The 26649-nt window shown below is 45.4% G+C and overlaps 1 protein-coding gene across 24 annotated transcripts in view; it reads right to left on the bottom strand.

The window, feature by feature from the left end:
- Nucleotides 1-574: 574 nt before the first annotated feature.
- The window catches only part of TLE4 (TLE family member 4, transcriptional corepressor), a 130450-nt gene continuing 104375 nt past the window's right edge, over nucleotides 575-26649 (bottom strand). For 14 of the 24 annotated variants that reach the window (XM_040988804.1, XM_040988828.1, XM_040988818.1 and 11 more), the window contains 12 exons: nucleotides 19999-20118; nucleotides 19066-19119; nucleotides 18572-18724; nucleotides 17325-17457; nucleotides 16850-17043; nucleotides 16060-16136; nucleotides 7680-7929; nucleotides 6202-6449; nucleotides 4469-4616; nucleotides 4096-4246; nucleotides 3654-3730; nucleotides 575-2272 (listed from right to left, as the gene is read on the bottom strand). In XM_040988804.1, the coding sequence (XP_040844738.1) occupies nucleotides 2165-2272; nucleotides 3654-3730; nucleotides 4096-4246; nucleotides 4469-4616; nucleotides 6202-6449; nucleotides 7680-7929; nucleotides 16060-16136; nucleotides 16850-17043; nucleotides 17325-17457; nucleotides 18572-18724; nucleotides 19066-19119; nucleotides 19999-20118 (1713 nt within the window). In that variant the 3' untranslated portion in view covers nucleotides 575-2164. Of the gene's footprint in view, nucleotides 2273-3653; nucleotides 3731-4095; nucleotides 4247-4468; nucleotides 4617-6201; nucleotides 6450-7679; nucleotides 7930-16059; nucleotides 16137-16849; nucleotides 17044-17324; nucleotides 17458-18571; nucleotides 18725-19065; nucleotides 19120-19998; nucleotides 20119-22855; nucleotides 22863-26649 lie in introns of all 24 variants that reach the window. The other 10 variants (XM_040988821.1, XM_040988812.1, XM_040988813.1 and 7 more) reach the window with 5 other exon arrangements.

Genomic DNA, 26649 nt, shown 5'->3' with positions numbered 1-26649 from the left:
AGTAGGTTTTAGACCACAGTCGTTCCAGACCACTGTGGGACATCTGATCTCCTGTCTTCTATCCAGTAGGTCAAAAAAATGCCAGCGTTCTGAGTTGCAGGATTTATAATTCTTTAGAAATCCTTCCTTATGCTCAATCCGCGTAAGAATCAGCACAAGAAGTCTGGTGTATTTAACGACTCCAGATTATTCCTATCTGAAATAGTTAGTGCTTCTGGGTAAACCAGATGTATAATTTCATTTAATTTTAATAAAGTTTAAATTGACATACCCACCAATGGCTAGTGGGTACCATATTCCAAAGGAGCAAGATCAGGAATAATAACCAACAACTTTTTGGTATTACAAATCAAGGAGGCTCCCAATGCATACTTGGCAACAACCTGTGGTTAACATCCCTCCTTTCTGGCTCAAGTAAAAACGAAAACTAAAGATCAATAAAAGTAAAAGAAAACCCACATGACTTCAACACCAATCTACCTTGAGTGTAACTATTAATTTTTAATATACAGAAGCGGCATAGCCAAAATGTAAACGGAAGGCAGCAAAACAAAGAATTAGGAAAATAAGCATATTAGAAGTTAATTATGTTTAATGCTTAAAAGTCTGAATGCACAAACAATCTACCATTAGAAGTACTGGCAGTCAATACAATGCATTAGAACTATGTACAATGCACAGTTTAGTATCAAAATCTTTCTACACTGTGGAGTTTTACGAAACTGTTAATGACATCAAACACTAAGCACTTAAGACACCGGTTTTCTTCTGCTACCACATTAGGAACGTCAATGGACAGTCCATTTCAACTTGCAGCATCCATCCATTTCTAGTATGAAATTAAGTCATTTTCTACTTATACAATAAAGTTTATCTACATGGTTCTTTTGATTTTTGATCCATAGCAGCAAAGGCACTGTACATCAGCAGATCCACAGACTTAAAAAGATTTGTAAAGCATTCAAACATAAAATAATAATAATAAAAAAAAGGAGTCACATATTATAGTTTAACAGCAACAACAACAACATAAAAGATTAACACAATGTTTCTGGCACAATGGCACAGCCTGTGTCCATTTCAAGGAACATCCAACTAAGACATGGAAAGAACCGGAGGGAAAGGAGCCAAGCCCTCCTCCCAGGAAAGGGTCCATTCTCTGTGCTGGCAGGGGGAGGGCTGTGGACTCTCCTCGGCTGTCCTTGTCGTGTGCAAGGCCTGATGTGCACACAGCGGCAGGGGTCCTCCTGTATCCGTGCTGCTCCATGAGAGCATGCCACAAAGTAGCTGGTAATTTCTACTCGGAGATGTACATCTCCCTTTGCAAAGAAACATGGCAAAAAAATATCCAGAAGGGATTAAGTTCTCTCTTTGAGGCCCAATTTAATTTGTTCATCTGTCTATAATACATACAATAAAAAAAGGGAATTAAAAACGTTATTACAAAGACGCTTGTCAGTAAGTCAAAAAAGGAAAAGAGGAAAAAGTCCAATTACTTTTATCCAATATAATCTAAAGCTAGAGAGGCTGGTTTCAATCGTCTGAATGGACTCAAATGAACATGACTTGGCCTCTCATGTTTTAATTATTCAGCCAAAATTCCAAACTTCTTCAAAGTAAGCAGAAAACCGAAACAAAAAAACCTAATAACACAGCAACATATTGCTTCCATGTGTAATTATACATCTCATGTCTCTATACAGTCATTAGCCTACATTTAATGACATTTGAATCAATTCTCTTCAACTTTTCTTTCCCCTCCTTTGTCAAGAAAGGGGGGGTGGGGAGCGGGGTACCAATTCGACGCACCTTCAGGATCAACGCGGGAGCAGATAGCTTTATTTAGTCATTGTTAGAAAGCCTTCTTTAAACAAAATAAATATATTACAGATATAATACATCATTAAAGATCCCGGCCACTGCTCAGTATGCTATCCCATGTTCTTCCTAGTAGACGGCTGCGGATTTGGTATCACAGGTTCTTAAGGAATATTCACAATTCAACAGCAAGGAGGAAGTGGGGTTCAGGAAGGGCATTACACTCCACAACTGCAATGAGTAGCTGAAATCCTTGGTTTTAGATGTGGGGGCGGGGTGAACATAAAAGGATGAGAGCGCAAAGTGCTACAAGGAGGAGGAGTCCAGTCTGCACGAAGGTCTGTCCTTAATAAATAACTTCATAAACCGTGGCCTTCTTGTCCCCAGAGCCAGTGACGATGTATTTGTCATCCACAGAGATGTCGCAGCTAAGCACCGATGAGGATTCTTTGGACTATGAAAGAAACACGGGATCGAAATGCTTAAATACGGAGAGCAACACCAGTGAGGACGGGGACTGTAGGACTGGGGGAGTGGGAGGAAAGGAGGAGCTAATGTGATCCACCGGCCAAAGGGGGTCCCACAGGGCATCGCAGCTGCTTGGGCGGAACTTCCCCAAGCATGGCAGTGTGCAAGCGCGTCCCTTCCTGGGGACCCCTCACCAGGTTTATCGGGAGGTCCTTGCCCGGGGGTGTGAGCAGTACTGCTCACGATGCAAGGCTCTACTTCAAATCTTGTTTTTCTGCCTAAATCACAATCCAGGCTCTTAGTTGGAACACCCCGGACACACTCCCCACACACTGGGCTTAGGGAAGCTCCCCAAGGCAGCTATCACAACTAACAAACAGCTAGTATACACACATAAGACAGAAAAATTACGCTTGGTAGGAAAGATGCCTTTGCCAGTTCATTTGTTTAAAACAGTGCCGGGGTGGGGGAAGGGGGAGAGGGATCATAGAAAAGTTTCGATCCACAATGCAAAACTGTCTATTAAACTGTAAAGCAGCATGAGGCAGCACTGTGCCATGCTGTCCCGCAGATGATCTTACTTCATGTTTTCACTCAATATTTATTCTTTGGATTCAACTCCATGAATTGACTCCATGATGAAGTCATCATATCCTTAGGTCAAGGGAAGTGCAACTCTATATATGATTTATTAAAAAAAAAAAAAAGAGCAAAGAACACAACAAAAAACACCCACCCTAAATATACAATATTTAATTATAGTAAGTTAAAAAATGGAAGTCTCTAACTTGCCTCTGGAATTTACACTCTAGTGAGAAAAGACACATTGTGTCTATGTGTGTGCCATGTCTACATTTGAGTTCTCTGCAAATCACTTCACAAATAAAGATTCTGAATTGACCGAAACAATAAAAGTTTCCGGAAATAATAAGGATTTATGAAACTTTCCTGTAACTCTGAAAAAAGGTATGAAAGAGTAGGCAACACTAGTGAAGAGTACCTAAGCAAAAATGGTCATGTTTCAAAATTAGAAAATTGCAAAGACACCCTTCCCCCAACAGACACTCACATTCCACAGAAGTTCTAGAATCTCTCCTCAAACTGTAAAAAAGGGACCGCCGTGTGGAGAGCTGGTGCGCCAGACACAGGCTGGGCTCAGGTCTTGAACACTGGAGCTCATCTCCAGTTCTAGGGTTTTCTCACCACGACAGACACCTGCCTACCCTCCGACCCACCCTGGGATGAACCCCAGCTCTGCCTGCCCGGGAGGATCACGTGGATTAGTAATCAGAGAGGAGGCACAGTGGCAGTCTGGCTGAACACCCTCCAAGCCCTGACAACAGAAATGCGAGCTGAACAAGTATTACCTGGAATATACTGGCCCCGTAAGGTGTCCTCCAGGCGTTCAGGAGGTTGTCTTTCCCAGTGCTTACAAACCACTTGCCTGTGGAAGAAGGTTTTGAAAAAGGCACAATGTTTACCCAAGATCAGCTTTAGGAGCAGTCAATGGTTCAGAGGAAAATCACGCCACTGTTTACAAACAGGAGGGTTTTTTTTTTTCCATTTCAAATATCAAGCCCGCCCTCCTGAAATGTAAGGAGTCATTTATATCCATGCATACATACAAGGATTCAGTAGGTCAACACCAGCCAATTACATGGCGTGACAGCAGCATGCTTGTTTAAAAAAAGCAATCAAAATCTAAAGAGAGACATGTTCGTCAACCCAAGGACCTGCCAGAACTTCGAAAGAGTTCACAGGAAGTGACTGAAAATTGACAAAAAAAAAAAAAAAAAAAGGCTGGCTTACCACAGTGGGCAAACTTGAGTGACAGCACACAGCTCTCGTGCAGATGTAGCTGGTATTTGTCGGGCTTGGTGACATGCAAGACTTCCACGTTACTGTTCTCCATCCCCACCGCGAGCCACTCTCCCGTAGGGCAGTAGCCCAGAGAAAAGATCTGCAATGAAAACAAGGCATGGTGCTATAGCCCCAGGAGATGCAGTTCCTCTAACTGCTCAGGGGCAATTGTCAAGGAAATTAACGTAATTTGAATTGCATGGGAAGAAAGCAAAGTCAAATGGGGGATTTCAAAGTAATTCCAAGAGGTAAGTGAAAGTGCCTTTCTTAGTCAAGTTTCACAAGATGTCTAGTCAAAGGTCCCAGGTGCGCAGGTCCCCACCTGCGAGGTGAAGTCGTGCTGCTGCAGCTGCCTGCCCTCGCGCAGGTCCCAGGACCTGACCGTGTTGTCCAGGCCGCCCGTCCAGAGCTTGGTGCCGTCGTTGGAGATGTCGATGCAGCTCGCTCCGTCCGTGTGGCCCTGGAATTGCCTGGAAATGTCCAAATATAGGAAAAGGCATTGGAAGGTCGGCTGTGAGGTTAATTTCTCTTTAGAATTCCGTGGCAATCAATTTCAACAGAGGTCTTATTTCTGGATTCCCACTTGGTTTATTTCCCAATGTTCTATTTGCTAATTATGATCTAATTGTTGAAAGTACTAAAGCATATGACTGGCCTTCTATATCCACGTCTATATTTCCAAGCAACTCTAGATAAAATAATGTTCAGAAAAGCCAGACTGTAACAAATGCATATAAAGTTTTTTCCTGTCACTCTTCTCCAAACAATACGGTATGGCAACTATTTACCCAGCAGCTTAGCTATGGTTTAAGCAGAAGGAACAGATGTGCAGGTTATGTGTCAACACAAAGCCATTTTATATGAGAGCTGAGACTATCTGTAGATAGAACTGTGGGGGGTTCTGGAACCAATTTCCCCAGGGCAGTCAAGGAGTAACTACATAAAATGATTAAAGTTTAAGATACTGAATTCCCCATATTTTGCACTCATTTTGGAAAAAATACTTATGTTTTCAAAATACTCAATACTAAAACAAGACTGATATTACTGATGGAAAAAACATCTCCAACGGATAGAAAAAGACACACACTCCTACGTGTATATGAACCAGTCAAGGATATACTCAGTCTTTTCTTTCACATGATATGCAGGTTAGAGAGACTGCAAGAGGCCCTAAGAAGCCCTCTGTAGGAGACAGAGCCCGACTAGACACTGCCTGTGGGCAGTAATGGGCTGCAGGCCAGCAGGCCCAAGCTCTGCAGGAAAGCCCACCGAGGGCTACTCTGGAACCCATTGCCCCAGGAGTCATTCCCAGCTAACAGAGAGGGGAGGAGGGGCTAGAAGGATCTCCTCTTAGGAGCTGAACCCAAAAGCAATAACAGGGAAAATTAGTGTGTTTCCAGAAATACAGAGTTCAGCCCTACAACACCGCTTACGGAGAGCCAGCACAGGGCTCTGGACCCACTCAGCGGACTTGGACCTAGACCTGACATCAACTTCCCATCCCGCAGCGTCTCTCCCAGCTTGCTGCTGAACTGCAGGTGCTCACATCTGGACACTCATCGCAGGCTTGTTCCTAGCGACACTGGCCCTGCACTGCTTCCTCTCCAAGCACACATTGTGGTTCTGCCCATTCAGGATTAATGCTGCGAATACAGACACGCTGGCCCACTTCAGGTCGAGAGCACTCACTGCAGTGCTTGGTCTGTGACCGGTGCTGAGCACAGTGAATATGCCACATACAGATGGGACACGAGAGACAGGGTCACATGCAGTCTTCCTAATGACGATCTATCGGCAGTGATGGTTTATTAGCGAGCACAGATGGCAAATTACAGCTGTCTCATAAATTCGTGAGGTCATGAGAAAGTTATGCAGAGTCATTAAGTCAACCTGACCTCATCTTTTTTTAAAACCTGAATTGTTGACACTTGGCATGTGATGTCAAAAATGTCAACCACACGAAAACCTGCTGTGTACACACAGAGCCCTTCAGCCTGCGGTGGCAAGGCCAGCTCTTCCCTCCGAACGTGGCAGGGGATCCCAGTGGCTCACCTCACGAGCGTCTGGTTGTGCAGGTCCCACACGGCGATGTTGCCGTCGCTGCAGCAGGAGAAGCAGACCTTGGAATCGGGGCTGATGGCCAGTGCGTAGCAGGCGGGGGCCGAGGACGTGAGCTCGGCCTTGATGCGCGGGGTGGGAGCTGCCAGGTCCCAAATGGACAAAGTGCTGGCCTCCCCTCCCACTATGAGGGTGCGACCATCGGGGAGCAATCTGCAGGAACGGATGTAGTTATCCCTGTTCTGCAGAGGGGGAAAAAAAAACCATCAAGAGATTACTCATGAGGAAAGAAAAACAGCATTAACATGAGAGCAGAAATCCATAAAAGTATTGTGTTCCCTCCTGGTTTAATGAGCCATTTATACTTATGACAATGATAAAGTTGATTAATGCTGGAAAATTACATGAAATTAGGGAAGCACTTAAACTTGATCTACAAAATTTAGTGCCGAGATATTTAATCTTAATTAGCACCGAAATGTAACAATCCAGACCCACTGCCACGACAACCAAATTGGCCAAATGATCGTGTCATGAGTACCCTCGGACACGCCCACAGCCCGAGCCCTGCTGTATCTCGCACACTCTGCTGCTGTGAGGTCCCTCCCCTCTGCCACAAACATGGCAGGGGTCAGACATCTGCCAATCTTGTCCTTTTGCCTGACCCTGCATTGCATCACAGAACTACATGGCATCAATTAGAGACAAAGGTTCTTCAAGGAGCGTCAAGTCCAGGAAAAAAATCCCTTCCAGCTCACGGGAATTGGCACATCTGATTACATTGGTCTGACCTAAACCTTGTGCTGAAGTCAAGAATTCTGCTGGTGTGAAGGGAGATACGAAGCTCAAGTTTCCTCAATCAAGGCAGAACAATGAATCGGCCGAGGCAGTATTCCTGTCTGCCACATCACAGGAACCTGGTGATGCTGAGGAATGCTCTCCCCGAAGCCGCAGGGGGGTGGGTGCTCATGGCTTTTACTTTTTTGGTAAGTGTTATTTACTTTTGTTTGAAAGATTATATCCCCAAACGGATGCCAGGAGCCAGGAGCTTCTGGTGGGTTTCCCAAGTGGGTGCAGAAGCCCAAAGACTCTGGTCATTCTCGGCTGCTTTCCCAGGCCCTAAGCAGAGAGCTGGATGGGAAGTGGAAGAGCTAGGACATGAACTGGCACCCCTATGAGATGCTGATGCTGCAGGCAGAGGATTAGCCCTCTATGCCACTGTGCTGCCCCCAAAGGCTCTCAGTTTCCACAAGCATCTTTATCAGATGACAATAATAATAAAAAAATTGGTGTGCCTTTTCCTACGGAGTCAGAGTTGGTGCAAATTCCTGGTGCACATGTTACATATGAACCAGGTCACCCTGTCTCAAGGAACCAAGAGATTTGCCCCAGCGCCCACAGAGACCGACACTGTGCAGCCTGTTCAGACACTCAGCTCTCTGCACGTCTCTTCCTGTGTTCTGCTCACTCACCAGACAGTCGAGCTGCGATACGGGACTCTTATTGCCTGGGTGGCTGATGTCCCAGACCTTGACACAGCCCTTGCCGCCGGTGTACACGTGTCGCGTGGGGTTGCTGATGGTCACGGCGCACACCACCTCCCCGTGGTTCAGGGTGTTGATCTGGCGAGCGTGGCGGGGGATCCCGGGGCCGATGAGGGCGTCGGGGGGGAAGGGCACGGGCTGCATCTGGCCGTCCGCCGTCACGTGGAAGGAATAGGCCCTAAGGCAGCGTGGAGAGGACAGAACGGTGCTGACATTAAAAACTGCTTCGCTGGTGAGTGTAAGGAGATGAGAAAAAGCATTTTCAGAGCCACTTGCGGTTTGCCAACAAGTCAAATCTAGCGAGTCCAGAGTTCAAGAACACCATTTTCCAAGTTACATGACCAGATTGACAGAGTACATCCCAGCGGTGGCCCCTGCTCACTGGTGTGCTGCTCGGGAGCTGCTCTAACCTTAGTCCTACTCTTTAACCAAAGAGGACGTGACCCATGAATCCCACAGGACTGACTGAGATCGTCGATGTAAAACACAACACTGCTTCTTCCGGGGACCCGACACCCCTGCCTTTGCCCTCCACACAGAGCGGCCCAGAGGCCTGCAATGAGAGCTTGCCTTGATTGCAGTGACTTACTGAAGAAGTGTAAGTTGTTGTGAGGCTCAGCTCTCTGAATCGCAGACAGCCATGGAGGGCTGGGGGGCGGGGGAGGTAAAGCCCCATTTTAGCACGTTGGTCAGAACCGACCGTGCCAAGCTCCAGGAAATCCAAATAGAATGAGAAATGGAAACAGCACCCAAAGGCCCACCTGTGGGTCCAGGCCAGCAGTGCCGTCCCCAGCTCCTGTCCGGGGAAAGCTTCAGACGAAGGCAATATTTGATTCTGAAGAGCAACTTAAGTGAAGCCATCTCCCTCAACAGACTGACTTTCACTTTTAGGGCTCTGGAGTCCCAGAGGGGACAACTGAGGCTTCTGGAGGCAGGACATGACACAGCGCGTGGGAGGAGCTAAGCCCAGCTCCGAGCTGTCACAGTCAATAGCTCCTTTTGGAAATTACGTCAGCAGGCTGGCCCAAGTTTGGGAATGTGCTCTGTTTATCGGAAGAAGTTTACAAAAGGCATACCAAGGGAAGCACTCGAGGGCACACAAAAAAACAGGAGCTTGGACCAAATGACAAGGAAGTTTTAGAATCAAATTAGAACCTGGCGGTTCCAGAAGACAACGTCTACAGCCTTCAGTCACACACATCCATTCCAGCCCGTCCGAAGGCACTCATGAACTACTCTGCCATGCTGAGGCAAGCAGCAGTGGCAGCACACATCCTGGCTCTGAAGACCCCGCAGCCAGGCGGAGACCACCACACGGCCTCAACGCAAAGTGTGCCGGACTTCTTGTTGGAAAGGAACTGGGGAACCAGGACGCCATGCAGACATTTCTGGAGTCCTAACAACAGGAGCTGGAGACACACTGGGATGTGGGACCACTGCACTGGGTCCTCAGGGGACGGGACAGAACACATTAAGGGGAGAAGATCACGTGGCAGCTTAACAGTGCAGAAGGACAGGGAGAGGGGAGGTGACTGTGAGAGCAGCTGGAAATCCAAACAACAGAGAAGATGAGTCAGGGGAAAATCAATATAGGATCCATATGGGATCCTGGCACACGCAAGGCAAGGACTTCAGGCACTAGGCTACTGTGTTGGGCCCCATACTCAAAATCTTAAGTGAGATGAGAAGGAGTAAGGCAAACATAAATAGCAGAGCAAAACAACAAGCTTTTTACACATTCATTAGCATTTTTTTAACAGACTAGGTACTCTGCAGTTCTGGTGACTCAGAGGTGAACATGACAAAGTCTCTACCCTTCTAGCCTCCATCCTAGAGGGAAGAACAGGCAATACAAATGCAGATAGACAGGTAATTTCAGCAGGCAACACTTTCACACATACACACAGATGCTTTAGAGAAAGGTGGTCAGGGAGCCCTCTGGGAGGGGACAGTACATAAGCTGAGAACTCGAGGAAGGACACAGGCCTTGTACGCTTTCTAACAGGGAAAGTGCCAAGTAAGGGAAGAGCAAATGCGAAGGCCTTGAAGCAGAACTAAGCCAGAGGCCAGAAGGCAGTCAGCGAGTGACAGGACAGGAGCTGAAGAGGCGCAGAGACCATGTCAGTGTGAGCCCTGCAGGCTGCCATGAGTGTACACGTTACGTTGAGTAGGATGGGACCGCAGATTTGGATAAGGGAGTGACACAACTCAACATTTTCAAAAAATCATTCTTGTTGCCTGTTGAATGGATTGCAGGTGGCAAGGCCTTTAGAACAGCACTGAGGATACTGTGGGGGACGTCCTCGCCCCCAGAGTGCCTGACTCTAAGTTCCGGCTCTGCCTCGTCCAGTTACCAGAGACGCACGGGTGAGGGCTCAAGCATTGGGTTCCTGTCACATGTGTAAGAACCGGACAGAGCTCAGGCTCCTGGCTTCTGCCTGACGGAGCTCCAGCTCTGGCAGGCATTTGGGGAGTGACTCAAGAATGCAGGGTCTCTGTTTATGTATCTCTGTCTTACTGTATTCCTGCGTTTGAAATTCAAACAAGGCTTAGGTAGCAATAATCTAGGCCAGCTGGGGCCTGGGTGATATTTGGGAATAGGATCTGTAATTCAGAGGGTCCCGTGGCTAGGGGAGGCTGCACTGGATGGGATGCTGGAATTCCAGAGGTGATACGTGGAGAGGATGCCAGCTCTGCTTTGTGAGGTCATGAACTACGTGTCTTTCACAGCTAGGGGAAAACCTCAACAAGGCTGAACACAGGCTGAAGTGGTGCAAGCATGAACGGAGCACAACTTAAGACACAAAGGCACAGAAGTCTGGTTGTGGAGGGAGCTGTGAGGGGCAGGCATTGCAAGGGAAGCGACAGTCTTAGGAGACAACCAGGCATCAACTCAGCCAAGAAGGGAAGGCAGTGACGCTAGTAGAGAAGGGCTGAAATTCCAAGCGTTGGCAACCGAGAAAGAAGTTAACTGGCTTAGCAATCAGGAGGTCATGCAGACTCCAAGTTCATATGGTGTTACACATTCTTAATAGTAATTTATTTGAAAAGACATTCCTTCTCCCCTCTGGAATCACTAAATATTCTCTAAAGAGCCTTGAGAATTTAAACAGCTAAGAAATCAAGCAAACACTTTCTTTTAAGGTCTTCACCTGAATATTTCTTCAGTTTAACCATAACCACTCTATGAGCATCTGCCCCATTCCTGGACTTGCCTTCTAGGGTCTAAATGCCTCCCAAAAGCTCACTGAGTCAAGGATGAAATGTAGCTTTTTGTTATACTATTTGTATAATCCAAGATAGTCAGAACTGGGAAAAACAAATAAAGTTTTGGTAGAAACTTAGCAGATTTCAAACACATTGTTTAACGCCTAGCTAGCAAAGGGCACAGGGCTGGTAAGCAAAGGAATCAAAGAAAATCCAGGTGCCAAGGACTGCTCTCTTTTCTATGCAAGCAAACTGTACTTAAGCACCCCCTTACCCACATGTGGACAACACCTAAGTGGCTTATAATCTAGGAAAGATGATACAAAGGGACGAGAGTCACTACAACGCTAGCTCTCACTGTGATGGAAATATGATTCTGGTGTGGTTGTAAAAGGCAAAATGAAGGTTATATTTCATGGGAGACACGATAGTCGACAGGGATTTGAAAGAATGGAAGGATCTCATCAAAGAGGAATAGAGATGGAAAATACACGCCAAGTGACAGGAGTGGTAGAACAGAAGGGATCCCAAAGAAAGCGATCAGATAAGCTGGGAAGTTCCTGGATTAGTTTTAATCCAGGAATTCCTTTATTTAACAATGACCCCAGTATGTACCGGGAAGGCTTGGCCAGAACAAAGTTCAATAAAATACAACAGCCACATCTCAATACAACACCAACAAAGGAGACAGAATTTGGTTTTCTTTAGAGAGATGAGATGTGGTCTTTCTCTGGACACAAAGTATTCACAAAATAGCAAGAAGCATAACCTACAAGAGGAATAAGGAATTACATTATTTGGATATTCTAGACACTAGGAGATCCAGACTTGGCAAGGTCAATAAAAAGCTGGAACTAACAGGACATGTAATTCTGCAGGCTTTAATAAGCTGAAAGGAGGGAACAAATAAAAACTGAGTTTTGAGCTCGATACCAGAAACAGGTTACCGGAACTGGCGTCGTGGTGCAGCACTTTACTTGCAGTATTAGCACGCCCACTGAGCACTGGTTCCAATCCTGGCTACTCCAGCTCCTTGCTAATGAGCCTGGGCAAGCAGTGGAAGAATGCTTGGACCCTTGTCACAGGTAGGAGATCTGAATGGAGTTCAGGGCTTCTGGGTGTGGCCCGGCCCAGCCCTGGCTGACATGGTCATTCCAGAACTGACCCAACAGCGAAGACTGCTCTCACTCTCTCTCCTGTAACTACACCTTTCAAACAAATAGATCCTAAACATACCAAAAAGGGCCAACTGGGAGAAAATCCCAGCCTGAAAGAGTACTTTCTGAATATAATAAATCTAAAGGTTAGGCAATACTCAAGGTAAGCCCAACAAACAACCAGGGATGGTGAGGGAGGGCTCAGGCAATCAGAAAAGTGTAGTGACCTGCATGGCTCTCACACGTGCAACAGGGGAAGTGACAAGAGTGAGAACTGGTTCTCCATCGGACATGCTGCAGAGGGTATAAAACAGCTGAGGCAGCTGTTACATGTACACTTTTCGGGAAGGATTTTGCTGGAATCTATCCAAGCACCTGTGATTGGTAACAATAATCAGTGTTAGTGTATCTGATTAGCACCTTTTGATGAAGGCCCAACAACATGATGAAGAACCTTGTCCTTCTCACCTCAACCTCATGGGAACTCTCCATGGAGCTCAGGCCCATTATGCTGGATGAAAATGGTGTTTTGCGATACTTTCTCCAAGGTTTCCACACCTCACAAGATGGACTACACCTTGAATTCACAGTAAAGGTCTGCTTACTGACTTCTATGAAGTATGGCTGAAAACTGGGTTCTAATTAGCAGATAGTAGCACCAGTTAGTTCACCAACATACACATGTTGAAGGTTTTGATGCAAAACTGCTTCCATCTTGAAAAACGTGCTTTTATAAAACCAGGGGAAAACAGACAAACACTGCTGTATTGTGAGAAAGATCGCTACCTATAAACCTTAGCTGCTTTGTATTTGCCTCATTCACGTGTCATATTCCGTGACATGGATTTTAGCAAGCCAGGTAGAATATTTGGAAAGTCCGACTCAAAGAGCAGGTGAAGGAGAAAGTCCCTTTTTTGCTGATGCTGAAATTAAAATATGTCTTTCAAATTACATATTACATGAGAATGCCTGTTAATTCACCCCAATAGCTGAGGGCACATAATGTGAATTATCAAGTAAATGAAGCTTTATTCAATTTGTAAAATAAATTTCATGATGATTTCTGGTAATGTCAAGCAATTCATTTTGTATGAACAATCGGGACAGAGAGGCACAATGTTGGGAGCCTTTCTGGGGGGAGGCACTTACTTGGTACATGTGTATGGCAGCAGAAACCTTCAGCTGACTATGCTTTAAGCCCTAGTGCACTTACAAAGGCTTCCTGTTGCAGGGCATGCAAACAACACACTTCATGACTGTCTATGTGGACAGCTATGTAATTGTCATAATCATTTTTGTTGTAAAAATCTATCATAAAAACAGACCACTTCTATATGCACAAATAAATGTGAATATTTATGTCTCAATGCCCTTTTACCTAAAGATACAGCAGTGACGGAAAGCAAGGAATCCAGCTGACTCGATCAAATTGTCTTTGTCAAGTCTGCCCTTACAGAACATTGTGTCTTGTATTATATAAATATCTGAAAACTGGTAATATTCTCGGGCAACGGTAAAGGCACAAAGGCCCTCAAGGTCACTGAACAGCCGCCATGCACACATGGTGTTGGATATGAGACGTGAACGCAATGTTCACCCTAACACCCTTCTTGGTGAGAAAATGCCACACGTGGCACAGCTGAGCCAAAGAAAGCTCACCAACTTAAGATCCTGTTAGTATAACTAAAGCCACCTTTTCCAGTGGTCACATGTTAGAGTCAAAATCAAGTTTGAGTTGTCACAACACATAGTCCAGAACAGTGAAGACTCTGTAGTCTCTCAGCCACACCACACGCTTTCAGGTATTCCTGATGAAGTGTCGAACGAGACGTGGTATTCTCATCAGTTTGTCCAAAAGAAACAGAACAATTTTGCACTCCAAGGAGCAAGGTTAGCGGAATGGAAGGAGCTCGGCTCAACGCTTAGAAGTACAAATGAGACCAGCTGTGATTCAACCCTTCAGCCTTCCCACCCTGAAGCCTTGCCTGGCTACTTCTCTGAACACACCCAACGCATTTATACCTACACAGGCCTCCACGTAGCAGGTGCGACAAGACACTTCACCTCAGCCACTCACTCTATTGGTGACACACTCACTAATGGCGAAAACAGGTTCTCGAAGTGGTAACTGCACAGCACGTGAGAGAAGGCAGGACCAGTTCCAAAGAGGAGCTCCTTCATCTCCCCAAGAAATTCACATGAAATTTACAGGCACTTGAATTCTTATTTGATTAATCCTATGACCTTGTTATTTAGTCACTGCTTGAAATAGACTAAACTTTCACCTTCAAATATATCAGAGTTCTTAGTCAATAAGACTTGTCAGTCAGTCAACAACTATTTGTAGAACGCACGCAGGTACACAGAATTTTATGGTAATTGATATTTATACCTTCGACTTTCAAGCAACTCAAAGTCTAATTTGCCTTGTCTCCCTTATTAATCAGTCAAATATTTACTGAGCAACTTGGCTGTGGCACAGGCTTTGTGTCTGATGAATGAGGAAGTTTACTGCAGAATCTGTAGAGAAGTTAGTAAGAGAAGAGGGAAATGAGAATCTGACTTATCAGATGGAAAGTGAACAAAAGGTCAAGGTCAGGCATGTTCAACGTGGAGGGGGCAGTAAAGAAAAACAGAAGAAACACCAGAGTGACAGCTACACGCCCGAGTATGCAGTCAGGATAAAGCAGCAGTGGGAGGTCTGAGAAGGAAGAGGCCAGCATGCGCTTATGCACTGACTGGACAAGTTTATTTCCTAAGGACCAACTGTGAACTGCCTACCCTTCTGCGCAGCAGAGCCATTGCTGCAACTATACAGCAGAAAGTTCTGCTCTGCTTTCGTCAAAGTTGTATTCAGGTGGAGAGAGGCAGCTACGGGCTATAAATAGGCATTCAAAAGTAGACTCTGAGGGAATAACAGAGAAGAGGATATGTTAAGACACAGTTGTCAGGATAGAATCCTCTGAGAAGATGATAGCTGAGCAGAAACGCGAAATGAGATAGTAAGCCACAGAAAATGTTCTGAAGGAGGAAGAGCAAATGCTCGGGGGCAGGCACACCATTAGGGAAACCTTAGGGAGAACGGGACTTCAGTTTGCTACTGAGAGTCGAGTTTGGATGGCACCAGAGATGACACGGCTGGTCAGTGCAGGGCGTATAAAATGACAGAGGATGTCGACAGAAAAAGTGAAAACAAAGACGTAAATATGTGACTACCAAGCTACGCAGGGTCTGCTTCCTCCAGGAAAGAAGACATTTTTTGCAGCCAGGTTTGCAAGGAAAAGGCAGTACTACTGTAAAGTCTCCATCTCTAAGAAGAGGAAGCCAATTAGCACAGACAAGTCTACGTGAGCAGCGACAACACAGCACCCTGTATGAAAATGGAGCTGTGCGGAAGGCAGCCTGATGGGAAGAGCGGAACGGACGCCATGTGGCTGGAACAACTGATGCGTGTCTTTCCCGCTCAATGCGGTTGTGAACGCAGCCTGCAAATACCCCATCAATAAGCAACCTCTCCTGAGAACAACGGATCACTCCTGTCTCCTCTAGCCTTTGAAGTGTGGCAAGTCTTTTTCCTCCATGTTCCGATTCTGAGCGGCCAACTTTGCACATAATAACCAGCCTTTCTGTGCAAAGACTCGCCTGGAAATCAGCAACAGACACGGAGAAGACCCGGCTGTCAGAGACGCTTCTGTAAAGTGCATTTCCATATTAAAGCTCGAGATTTTAAGCCCAACATGGAAAACTCCTCCTCATTATCTCTTTTCTTATGCGAAGAGAAAATGAAAACTATTTTGCAAGGCTAAAAAAAAAAAAAAAAAACAACCTCACACAAGTCACGGCAAAGCTCTCTAACCCATTCAGCAGTACTCAACGTGCATGCGCAGGGCCAGCGAGGGCACAGGCCCAGCAGAGGCGCAGCACAAAGGCACGAAGGTACTCACGGCTTTCCTCCAGGAATGCCCGTCAGGTTCGGAGGTATTGCAGGCACACGCATGTGATGGTGTGGATCAAATCCCACCTAGGATTTTTAAGAACAAAAACAACAAAACCACAGTCACACTAAGTTGTTTTATGTTACAAAATACCTTTTCTAACACCCAGGAGAATGCATCCTTTGACAGTAAGCTATCAGTCATATTCATATGAGTGGACTGATGCTCAGGACTTACTAGGAATACACCTGGAGGCAGAGCTTAGGCGAGAATGGGTGACAGAAATAAAGAGATTATACCAAACCGCTCCTGATACTACGTGATGTAATTTTTTAGACTTAAATTATGCAAAATAGGCCCCAGTGTGACAGCTCAACTAGCTAATCCTCTGCCTTACAGTTTCTCCTTCCCATGTGGGTGCTGGTTCATGTCCCAGTTACTCCATTTCCAACCCAGCTCCCTTCTTCAGAGCCTTGGGAACCTGCACCCACATGGGAGAACTGGAAGAAGCTCCTGGCTTCGGAGAGGCTCAGCTCCAGCCACTGTGGCCATTTGGGGAGTGAACCAGCAAATAGAAGATGTTTTTCTCTCTCTCTGCCTGTCTCTTCTGCTCTCTGTAAATCTGCCTTTCCAATAAAAATAAATAAATCTCAACAAATCCGAAATTAAAAAAAATAAAGTGGTATAATCATATGTAGCCTAATTTATAAGTGTTAAACCCCTCTATAAACATCTCACATTATATAAACTGCATTTAAAAAACGTGCTCTGGACTACTCTTCCAGCGGCAGACACGCACCACGGGTGACCGTCCGTAGGCGGCGGCGGCAGCAGCAGCAGCAGCGGCAGCGCTCATCTGTGGGGAGATGTTGTGCAGCCCAGCATAGGCGGCTCCGGGGCTGGTCAGCTCTCCATTCATGCCAGCGTGGGGCACGATACCAAATGGGGTTGGATATGGACAAGGTACTGCCATTGGGGTCCTCAGACTGGAAGCTTCAGAACAAAATGGAAGAAAGAGAAAAAAAAAATCAAGAATACAGGAAATGATACTGAAGATATTCTTAAACATGTGAAAAAACGAAACGTATGGTTCGCACAAACTTATTTTAACATTTTCCAACGTCATTCAAGCCTTCATTCACTAAACATTTACCATGCACCAGACCTGGGGAATTCCAGGAGCTTGGTTTGAATTGCTCATTAGTGTTTTTAATTGCTTTAGATTCTCTTTAAACAGAAGCGCAAACATAGAGAAAAACCTTTTTCTTACTAACCCAAGGGGTCAACTCCTGGTGGTTTTCCAGGTGCAGGCCTCAGTCCGGGAGTGGAGTTACTGCCTGGAGTGGGAGCGTCAGTTCGTGGAGTGGGGGTATTGGACTTTGAGACAGGAGTGGTAGACTTTTCATTCTGACAAAAGATGCCATGAAATGCACCAGCAATTAGAACATGGTTTTAATAATGGTGTTAAACATTCAAAAGGCCAGCAAAGGAAAAAGGATAAAAAAGAAAAAGTCCAAAAGATTCCATAGCCTGAGCTGCTACTCTCATTAATTAAACTGAGCTAACAAAGAAACAAGGAATTCCTTAGGACCATGGAAATCAATGAAGACATAAGCTTGAATTCAGAGAGCCATCACCTCCAGGAAGCTAGGCTGTCAGACAAAGGCTAGAGAAGGCTGACAAACTACAGCACCCTTGACCTTGACTGGAGAACCTGCTAATGGCTTTGGTTTAAAACTCTGGGATCTGAGTTGGGTTCCTGGCAGAGGCTGCCCGGTTTCAGGATCCATTAGAAGAACCATCACAGACTCTGAGCACACCGAACATGCCGCAACAGGGCAGTAGAAGGTCACAAACAAAGGTGGCAAACAACCTAGCCCTCTGTCAGAGCCCTCTCATCTGTGGACAGATGGAGGAATTTCCTTGCCTACAGCTGTGAATTCAAAAGGCTATTTGGACAACTAAACTCATCTCTCATCTCTCTCTAACAAGGAGCTAACTGGTGAGGAGAAGAGAGGTTGCTCCACAGCAAATTAACTACACACGACCTAAGAAGAGGGGGTGCAGATCATGCTGACTCCTGAGCGATCTGCTTCTGCTTCGTGATTGGCTCAAAGGTAGACTGTTGCAAATGACAGATTACTTCTTAGATAGGAAGAGAAAATTATTACAGTCATATGTAGCTTGGTAACTGAAACAAAACCAGCAACGAAATCATATCCAAGGCCCAAGCTAAAGTTACCATAAACCACTGGTGACAAAACCAACTCTGCAACTCCAACACCTATTTTTCATCTTTCGTAAGACACATTTCACTCATTGTTCCAGGACCCCTCTCCACTGTTCGTGTAAAACACCTCACAAGACACCTACCCCCAACAGGCTAGAAAACGCATTGGTCACTTAGAGGACACATACCTACATCCAGAAATCAGAATGTGAATACAAACACTTCTAAAAAGTTTAAAATTGAACCCAACCACGTCAAACCAGGGACTGGCAAAGGCGAAGGGCAGCTTACAAGGCTGAGTTCTTTGGATTTGGACGAAGGAGTACTGCTGGAAGACGCAATGGACGCGGGGCTGATGGGGGCATCTTTCTTGAGCAGGCGCGTCTTGTCCAGGCCATTCTCTCTCGGGGAATGTGCAGGGCTCCCTCGGGGGGAAGAGGGGTCCTAGGGAAAGAACACCACGGAGTCCAGCACAGTCACAGGGCCGGAGGGGCGGGGGCGGGTCTTCAGTGTGGCCTTTGCTGACTAAAGCATTGAACAGCTTAGACACGCAACACGTTCCAGGATAGAGTCTAACAATTCACTGAGATTGCCAATAAAAAATACTTGGTGTGGAGGCTGAGCAAATGTTACACTATTTAGTATTGTCATATGATCATAAATTTGCCACGTACATAAAAAGTGGCTCCCTTTAGCAATCGAGAACGTTGGGATACAAGTTGCTTGGACAGCAGCGTTTGCTAAGCTGGGGAAGAGAAGGAAGGTAAGAGTTGCCGCAAACATACCTCATTGGACACATCAACCACCAAGTTGTCATCACTCTTCTCACCGTCGCTATCCTGCAAGGACAAGTGAGAAGCATCATCTCCTGCCTCTGCCCAGAGACACAGCTCACGTTTAGCCAGGTCAACATAAGAAGTCCACAGCAAATCTTAGAAAAACAAGGTGCATCAGGGTTAAAGAGCTTACTAGGTACTATACTCCTTAATCTCATGATGACATTCTGAGGTGGCTAACGGAGTCCCATGTTTGCTCCCCCCCCCCCCCAAAAAAAATTGCTGATGGCTTATCAGAGTACTGGCTCACCTAGGCTAACCCTAACCTGCAGGTGGACATGGTTCGGTCTGCCAGTTGTTTTTTTTTTAAAAACTGAAGAAGTAGTCATACTGTTACAACTTGACAGTGAAAATCCAGATTTCATCTGCTTCTCCTTAGTCCTGTGATCTGCACAGACCCTAAAGGGAAGCAAGCCCTCACACGGGCAGGGACATTCTGGGCATCTCTGAAGTGACACCCCACAAAATCTGGAATACTCTTTAGATACTCAGTTCACCCAAGCATTTTAACAATTTTTGTCCTATGATTCTGCATTTTTTTTAACATCTCTGGTTAATCACAGAAAACTCAAACACCTTCAAATATACAAGGAAATGTATGTTCATATAGAGAAGCAATGACAGACTAGCCCAGCCCTCTATAAGCCACTTGATGAAGCAGTTTATCTAGTCATACACACGGGTACAAGCCCAGGCCTACACAGGACTTCAAGCTGGCCAAAGGCCACAAAGCTTTGCTTGTAGTCAAGCATTTTTTTCTCCTGAAAGATACTGTTTATCCTGTGTTCTCCAGGGTTTCTGGTAACGGTCAAAGAAGAAAGCTGCCCACGATAACAGAGCGCGGAGAGCCGGCATCCCCAAAGCAAAGGAGGAGGAACTGACGTAGCGAGCTGCGATTTCCTTCTCTTCTGTCTTCTGCTTTTTGCTCTCCGAGGAGTAGTCCGTGGAGTTCCTGTGTTTCTCGGCGCCTCGGAAGCTGGCTGACGGGGACACAGAGGAGCTCTGCAATTAGAAGAGCAAGCGGAGTGGAGAAATCAACAACCATTACACGTCTCTGATTTTCAACACATTTATATACTTCAGAGGCAGAGTTCCCATCCTCTGCTTCGTTCCACTAGTGCCTGCAGTGGACAGCACTGGGCCAGACTGTAGCCAGGCACTAGGATCTCAACCCAGGGGACACAACAGGAACCCCATCACTTCCCCATCCACCACTGCCTCCTGTGATCTGCACTAGCAGAAAGCTGGAGGCAGGAGCCTGGGCAGGGTGGGGAAGCCAAATAAACACTCAGGGATGTTGGAACCAGCATCTTAAGTGCTACACTAAACACTCCACCCCCTCCTTTTGTTCATCAGTATACACCCTTGTAAAGAAATAAGGAACAAAGACCAAGAAAAGGGAGGCAGAGATGAACCCGGGGAAGAAGTGAGCCATAGATGGTAGGGGACAGCATGAACTCCAAACAGAGCAGAGCAAGACTGGTCCAGAGGGGCTGTTCATGTTGCAGTCTGAGAGTACTTGTAGGAAGCTGGGAAAGGAAGACCCAAGGGAAAAGGGTAGAGAGAAAAGGGAAGCTTTCAGATTTCTTTTTACAGCTGCTTGCTAATGCTACATTAGCATTTTAAATTTCTAAAAAGAAATTATGAATAGAAGAGAAATTAGAAGATAATTAGTAACTCTTCAAACAAACAAACACAAAAATTTTTGGTGATCTGAGCAGCCAAAAGGTGTGGGCATGCCAAAAAAGCCCTATTTGCAGACTTGCACTTGGCTCCGCATCTTAAGGGTCTGGAAGGTACAGAATTGCAGGAAAACACCTGGAGAAACGTACTTTATTCCTTTGTTAGTTACTCATTTTCATGAGCCTGCTACTTCCTGTTACCTCTCTCGAAGCCCACTGGGGCTGAGCAGTGGACAAGGAAGGTCATGGCTCTTGCAATGGGCCAGGAGCCATCATATAGCACAAGCCACATCCTTCAGGCAGCTCTCCAACGAAAGCGCCCTCTTACAGAACACAAACACTGTGGCTAAGAGATGAGTCCCAGCGAACAAATATAGGCCATGGTGGCCTATTCAGATGACAGGAAAGCTTCAAAATCACCAGTGGAAAAGTAAAGAATGTGTCAACAGAAGCTATGATTACCCTCCAAAACCCGCTAACTAAAATGGAGACGTAAGTAAAGCTCACGTGGGAAACGGGGAGCTAGACCCAGGGTAGAACTGCCCTGGGGAGGGGCTTGGGGGAGGCCTGGCAGAGGGCACAGACCCAGGGTAGAACTGCCCTGGGGAGGGGCTTGGGGGAGGCCTGGCAGAGGGCACTATGGCAGGACTCTCGGAGAACTCAGAAGACCATGCAGAGATGAAATATCTGAACAAAAGGTCTACAAAGAACACCCCCCATTACAGCTTCTGCCTGGTATCAAATCCATTCAAACCAAACTCTGAAAGACTAACTTTGAACTTGTGTATGTATATGTGTGAGTGTGTACTCGTTCTAAGTCTGTGTGTATACGTGCATGTGTTTGCTCTAAGTCTTTGGGTAATAATTAACATCTATAAAGACATAAACATTTAAAACAGCCTTTCAATTAATTACTCAAGGCAACATGATAGCAGCACTTTGGGCTCTATAACCCTGTTTATTTCCGCTGAGCCACACTGTCTTTCGTGCTGAACACTGTCACATGAGGTTGGTAAAGGAAGATGAGTAACTGCTCCTTGTTCGGGTTAGATTTCTTAAACCCTTCTCTGCAGTGCCAGATTCTCAAGGCTTTTAATAAAAAATATTCTGCCAATTGCATGCACCAAAAGTGTAACTATCCCTGACCCAACAGCTGAATGTAACTGAAGCAGCAAAAAAAAAAAAAAAATTAGATATTTTTCTGTAAGGTAGAGAACTGAAACAAAACATTACAAGCCAAACCCTTGTGCAAACAACTAGACTGTTTCTAGATTGTCTTAACTTTATCTGCAGTGATAACAAACTTCATTCCTGAGCCACAAGTCTTGGTTGGCTCACCACTCCTGCTTTGTATTGCTCTGATGGCACAAGACAGCACAATCAGGCTTACTGTCCATCCCAAGAATACACCAGCTGAGAGCTACTACAGACCACAGTTCATGCAGAAACCCGCATCTAGTTCTGGATTCCTCAGGTTGTCTTCCTGTTTCAAAGATGACCGTTTTTTCTAAACTTCTTTATAACAACGACTGGTTTCCCAAGTACAGAGTATGGCTGTTTTCCCTCATCAATGCCCCAACACAGCACGCTGGCCACATGCCTTCCACAGATCTACACACCTATCCCCCCACCGCTCAGTATTATTCTCACTACTCAATTGCCCTGTATTCAGCATCCATCTTCTGAAACCCTCCCCTTCCTTAAGAAGTAGCTCTAATGTCACTTTGAAAGCTTCCTCAGATGTTGTGAGGCAGAATTCATCGCTCATTCTTTGTTCTCGTAACATTTTATTCCCCCAGTTGACAGAGAACTTCAATCAATGCAGTGCTATTTGTTTACAGGGCCACTTCCCACTCCAGGCTGTGGGTTCCTAGGGGCACGCGGCACAGTGAGCAGAGCACTGTCCAGAAATGTTTTGAACACAAACAAATGAACATCTCCTCTGTATGCACACCTCAATCTAATCCGATATACACTGCTTTTCAGAGGACCAAGATGAACCATTCCATGAGAACCATTCCCTGGAGTAAGCTATGGGTAATGCTGCCCCAAGGAACTGGGAATCTGGCACCTGTCTCTCTTTTTCACCTTTTCCTGCCCCTAAATGTCTTCATTCTATTAATCAAATATTTCACAAAAAAAAGAAAACTGAATATTTGTGCGCCATGAACTTCCTTTCGCTTCTGACATACTCCGAGAGTTATTTACATTTTATTGAAAAAGGAAAATGGATTTCTAAACAATGATAAAACATTTTCTATAAAATTTTAACACTAAATGTTAACACCTACTTACGCATTTATGCTCGCTGGCACACATGTGCAATTATAGGAGGTTGTGTTAATTTTTTTTAATATAAAGATCTATTTATCGGAAAGGCTGCATTAAAGACACAGATCTTCTATCCACTGGTTCACCCCTCAAATGGTTGCAGACACCCAAGGCTGGACAGGCAGTAGCCAGGAGCTTCACTCAGGTTGCCACATGAGTGGCACGTACCAAGTCCTGAGCCATTGTCTGCTGTCTTCACTGGCAGAATAGCAGGGAGCCAGATCAGAAGTGAAGCAGCACCATGTGGGATGCAGCTTGACCCACTATGCCAACAAGCCAACTGCAACTTTATATTTCCTTCTTGTAAGCTGCATGTTTCTGGTTATAAAGACAACATTTTATTGTTGGATTTTACTACAGATTAGAGTTGCATGTTTACTATAGAAAAAAAAATTTCCTGGAAGAACAGTAAGTTAATTATCATTAGCATTTAGAGGTTAAGCTGTGCAATGGGCACTGGGGCACTCAGCGAAGTTCTAATAACATAATTGCTCTGGAATCAAATTGGACCTGGCACAGACTCTCATCACCAATCTCCAACGTTCGCTTTCTGCTGCTGGAAGGTCACTTGGAGCTCCACTGGGCACGTGAGTCGGAGATTAAATAAATACTGATAAAGAAGAAAAAACCCTGCTTTTACTAGAGAAGGTTATTTTTATTTCTCTGTGATGACTTTAAAAGCTGAATTAGGGCACAGCATGGTGGTGCTGCAGTGGGTTAAGCAGCATGTTGGATGCTTGCACTCAAGCCCTGGGGACCCAGTATTTGTGAGTCAGCTTCCTGACGACACTTGCAGAGACACCAGGTGACACACCTGGCGTTCTTTCAGCCAGAGGACACCTGGATGGAGTTACTGGCTAGTACCTGGCCGAGCCTTCGGTGCTGGAGGGATTTAACTAGTGAAACAGGTGATGGAAGCCACTTCTGACTCTCTCCACCCACCTGATCCCAACCTCTTGTCATCATACCTTTCAAATAAACTTAAAAAACAAACAACAAACAAAAAAACCTCAACTAGATATCTCCCCTAGCATATGTAAGAAACTTCCTGGAACTCCACCATGACCCTGTATAAATCTACAAATCCAGAAACATTAAACACAAACCTTTTCTCATTAGTCTGAACATGCATATATACATATCAGCAAAATCATCATGAATGGAGCCATGGTCAGAAGCAAAGTCCAACGCAAAGCGAGTCACACCTCCTGAGTGTGAGCCCTTAGCAAAGAAAGCTCTGCCCTGGAAATGGTAAATAATCATGCTGGCTTTTCTTAGAGGCAATATATTTAATTAAAGACTTAATTAAAGAAAAGGGGATGGAGTCAAGGAAAATGCAAGGAAAAAATTAAAATAAAATTCCTAAGTCTCGGCAGCAAAATATAAGGTTTAATGACAGCTGCTCCTCAGGTCTTCATTTTAAATTAAGAAAAGTCCACAATGCAGTGTACAATCCACACTAGAGCTCACCCAGGCTGCTGACCAAACTCATTGGAAAATTCCCGACACCTCCAGCAGCTTGAAAGGGAGGGGCCCACACCTCCACCTTTCTTCCTCTGAGACTTCCAAGATCAAAGTTGGCCACATATATGAAAGAGTTCCATAAAGTACACCCCTTCCCAAGGAACCAGTCTTGTTATAATTAACTAATTTTAATAACAGGGAGTATGCATTTTAATAGCAGGCAAGAGTACCTCCCTGGAGTCAGACTGCCGGGGTCTGAGTCTGGAGTTTTCCACTTAATAGTTGTGTATTGCCAGAGGGATGCTAGCTTTTCTGAAGTCTGAGACTGGGATAACAAAACCTCAACTGCACACCCCCAGGGCACTTGGAGGACTAAGAAAAAATATCTACATAAAACATAAGGCATGGTCCGGGCCCCATAACCCAGCAAGGTCAAATGTAGTACCATCACTGCCATTACTACAAGGATTCAGAATGTGAGCCAGTGTGGACCTCCGATTTTAAACCTCATGTTAAGTGTTACAGGAATTCTTATAGCACTTAATCTTAGTGTAGATGTTAAGGTGCTCTAAGCTTTCGTTTGATACTGTAGTGAGGCAGGACTATAAATACCACCTGCACAATGGAGTTTCTAATCTGATTCAAATACTCATTTGCCTTCCATTTACATAGATGCAATGTCCTGAGATCCCTGCCCACTTAAATGATGACAGCTGGAATATGTGTAATGGTCCAGGAGACAGCCACCATCAATTGCCATGGCTGGTTGCTCATCAGCCATGGCTTTCAAAAACCCTGTCTCTTGGAACCCAAGAGTAAATCCACCTGCAGAAAAGGGGGATAAGAAGCATGAGAAATCTGGGCAGCAGGACTCCTAAGTCCTTGTGTGCCCTTCCTTACACAGGCTGTCCAGACTTTCCTTCATTCTAAAAACGGCACAAATGATAAATCAGTTCATTGAGTCCGGGCAGTCTCAAATGCTAGCCTGACTCTGTAACAATTAAGAACGAGCTTGTTTATGGTGATGGGGGAAAGCATGATGAAAAAGCTAAACTGAGCAAGATGCCTTTACTGTTGCCATAACCCATCTGCCAACACAGCAGCCTCTGCAACCCCTTAGGAGAAACCCAAGTCCAATGTGCAGACATGAATGTTCATGATTTTCTTCAAATCAGAAGAGCCAGGGCACTGCTCAACGTGGGCAGGACCCCAAGCATCCTCTCTGGAAGCAGAACTGCAGTCAGGCAGGCATCCAGACAGCACACTCCCACATCCTCAAGGCTGTGGTCTTTCTACAGGTGCTGTGAGCAGCTCACAGTACCACAAACCTACGCACACAAAACAGATACCACATCCCATTGACATTTTTCTTTTTAAACGTTGTGAAGTAGAGAAAAGAGAGCGCCTATTAGCTGGCTCATTCCCTTTAAAATGCCCACGGAGGCCAGCAGAAGCCAAGACTTGGACATCCAATTAGAGTCTCCCACACAGGTGTCAGGAATCCAAGTCCCCAAGCCATCGCTGCTGCCCCCCGAAGGGCTGTATTCGTTAGTGGGAATATGGAGTTAAGAGCAGGTGTTGTGATATATCAAGAACAGCTGGCACTGCAGACACTGCCTTCCACTGTGGATGCCAGTTCTAATCTTGCCTTCTCTACTTTCTGATCCAGCTTTCTGCTGATGGTCTGGGGAAAGCAGCAGGAAACAGCCCAAGTGTTGGGGCCCCTGTCACATTGAGTGAGTCCCAGGTGAAGCTCCGAGGCTTCCTGGCTTTGACCTAGGCCAGTCCTAACTGATGAGATCCCTGGAGAAGAAACCAACGCAAGAAAAACTCTAGATAAAGTTAACATGTCCATTCACCAGTGGCATTTCTGACTGAAATTCTATTAAATAGCGTATCATAAAATGCATATAAGTCCACTTATTATTTAGTCAAAACAAAGTCTCACAAAGTGACTCATAATGCAAATCTGTGTAAGTTAACTTAAATCTATAGCAGGCTAGATTAAATTACATTAAATATGGCAGGGCTCTAAAGCCAGTCACTGGTGTCAGGC

This window comes from Ochotona curzoniae, unplaced genomic scaffold, assembly GCF_017591425.1.
Source record: "Ochotona curzoniae isolate NIBS_2020 unplaced genomic scaffold, NIBS_Ocur_1.0 contig_50, whole genome shotgun sequence".
Taxonomy (NCBI): domain Eukaryota; kingdom Metazoa; phylum Chordata; class Mammalia; order Lagomorpha; family Ochotonidae; genus Ochotona; species Ochotona curzoniae.
The sequence above is the reverse complement of the archived record's forward strand: the minus strand, read 5'-3'. Positions and strand labels throughout refer to the sequence as shown.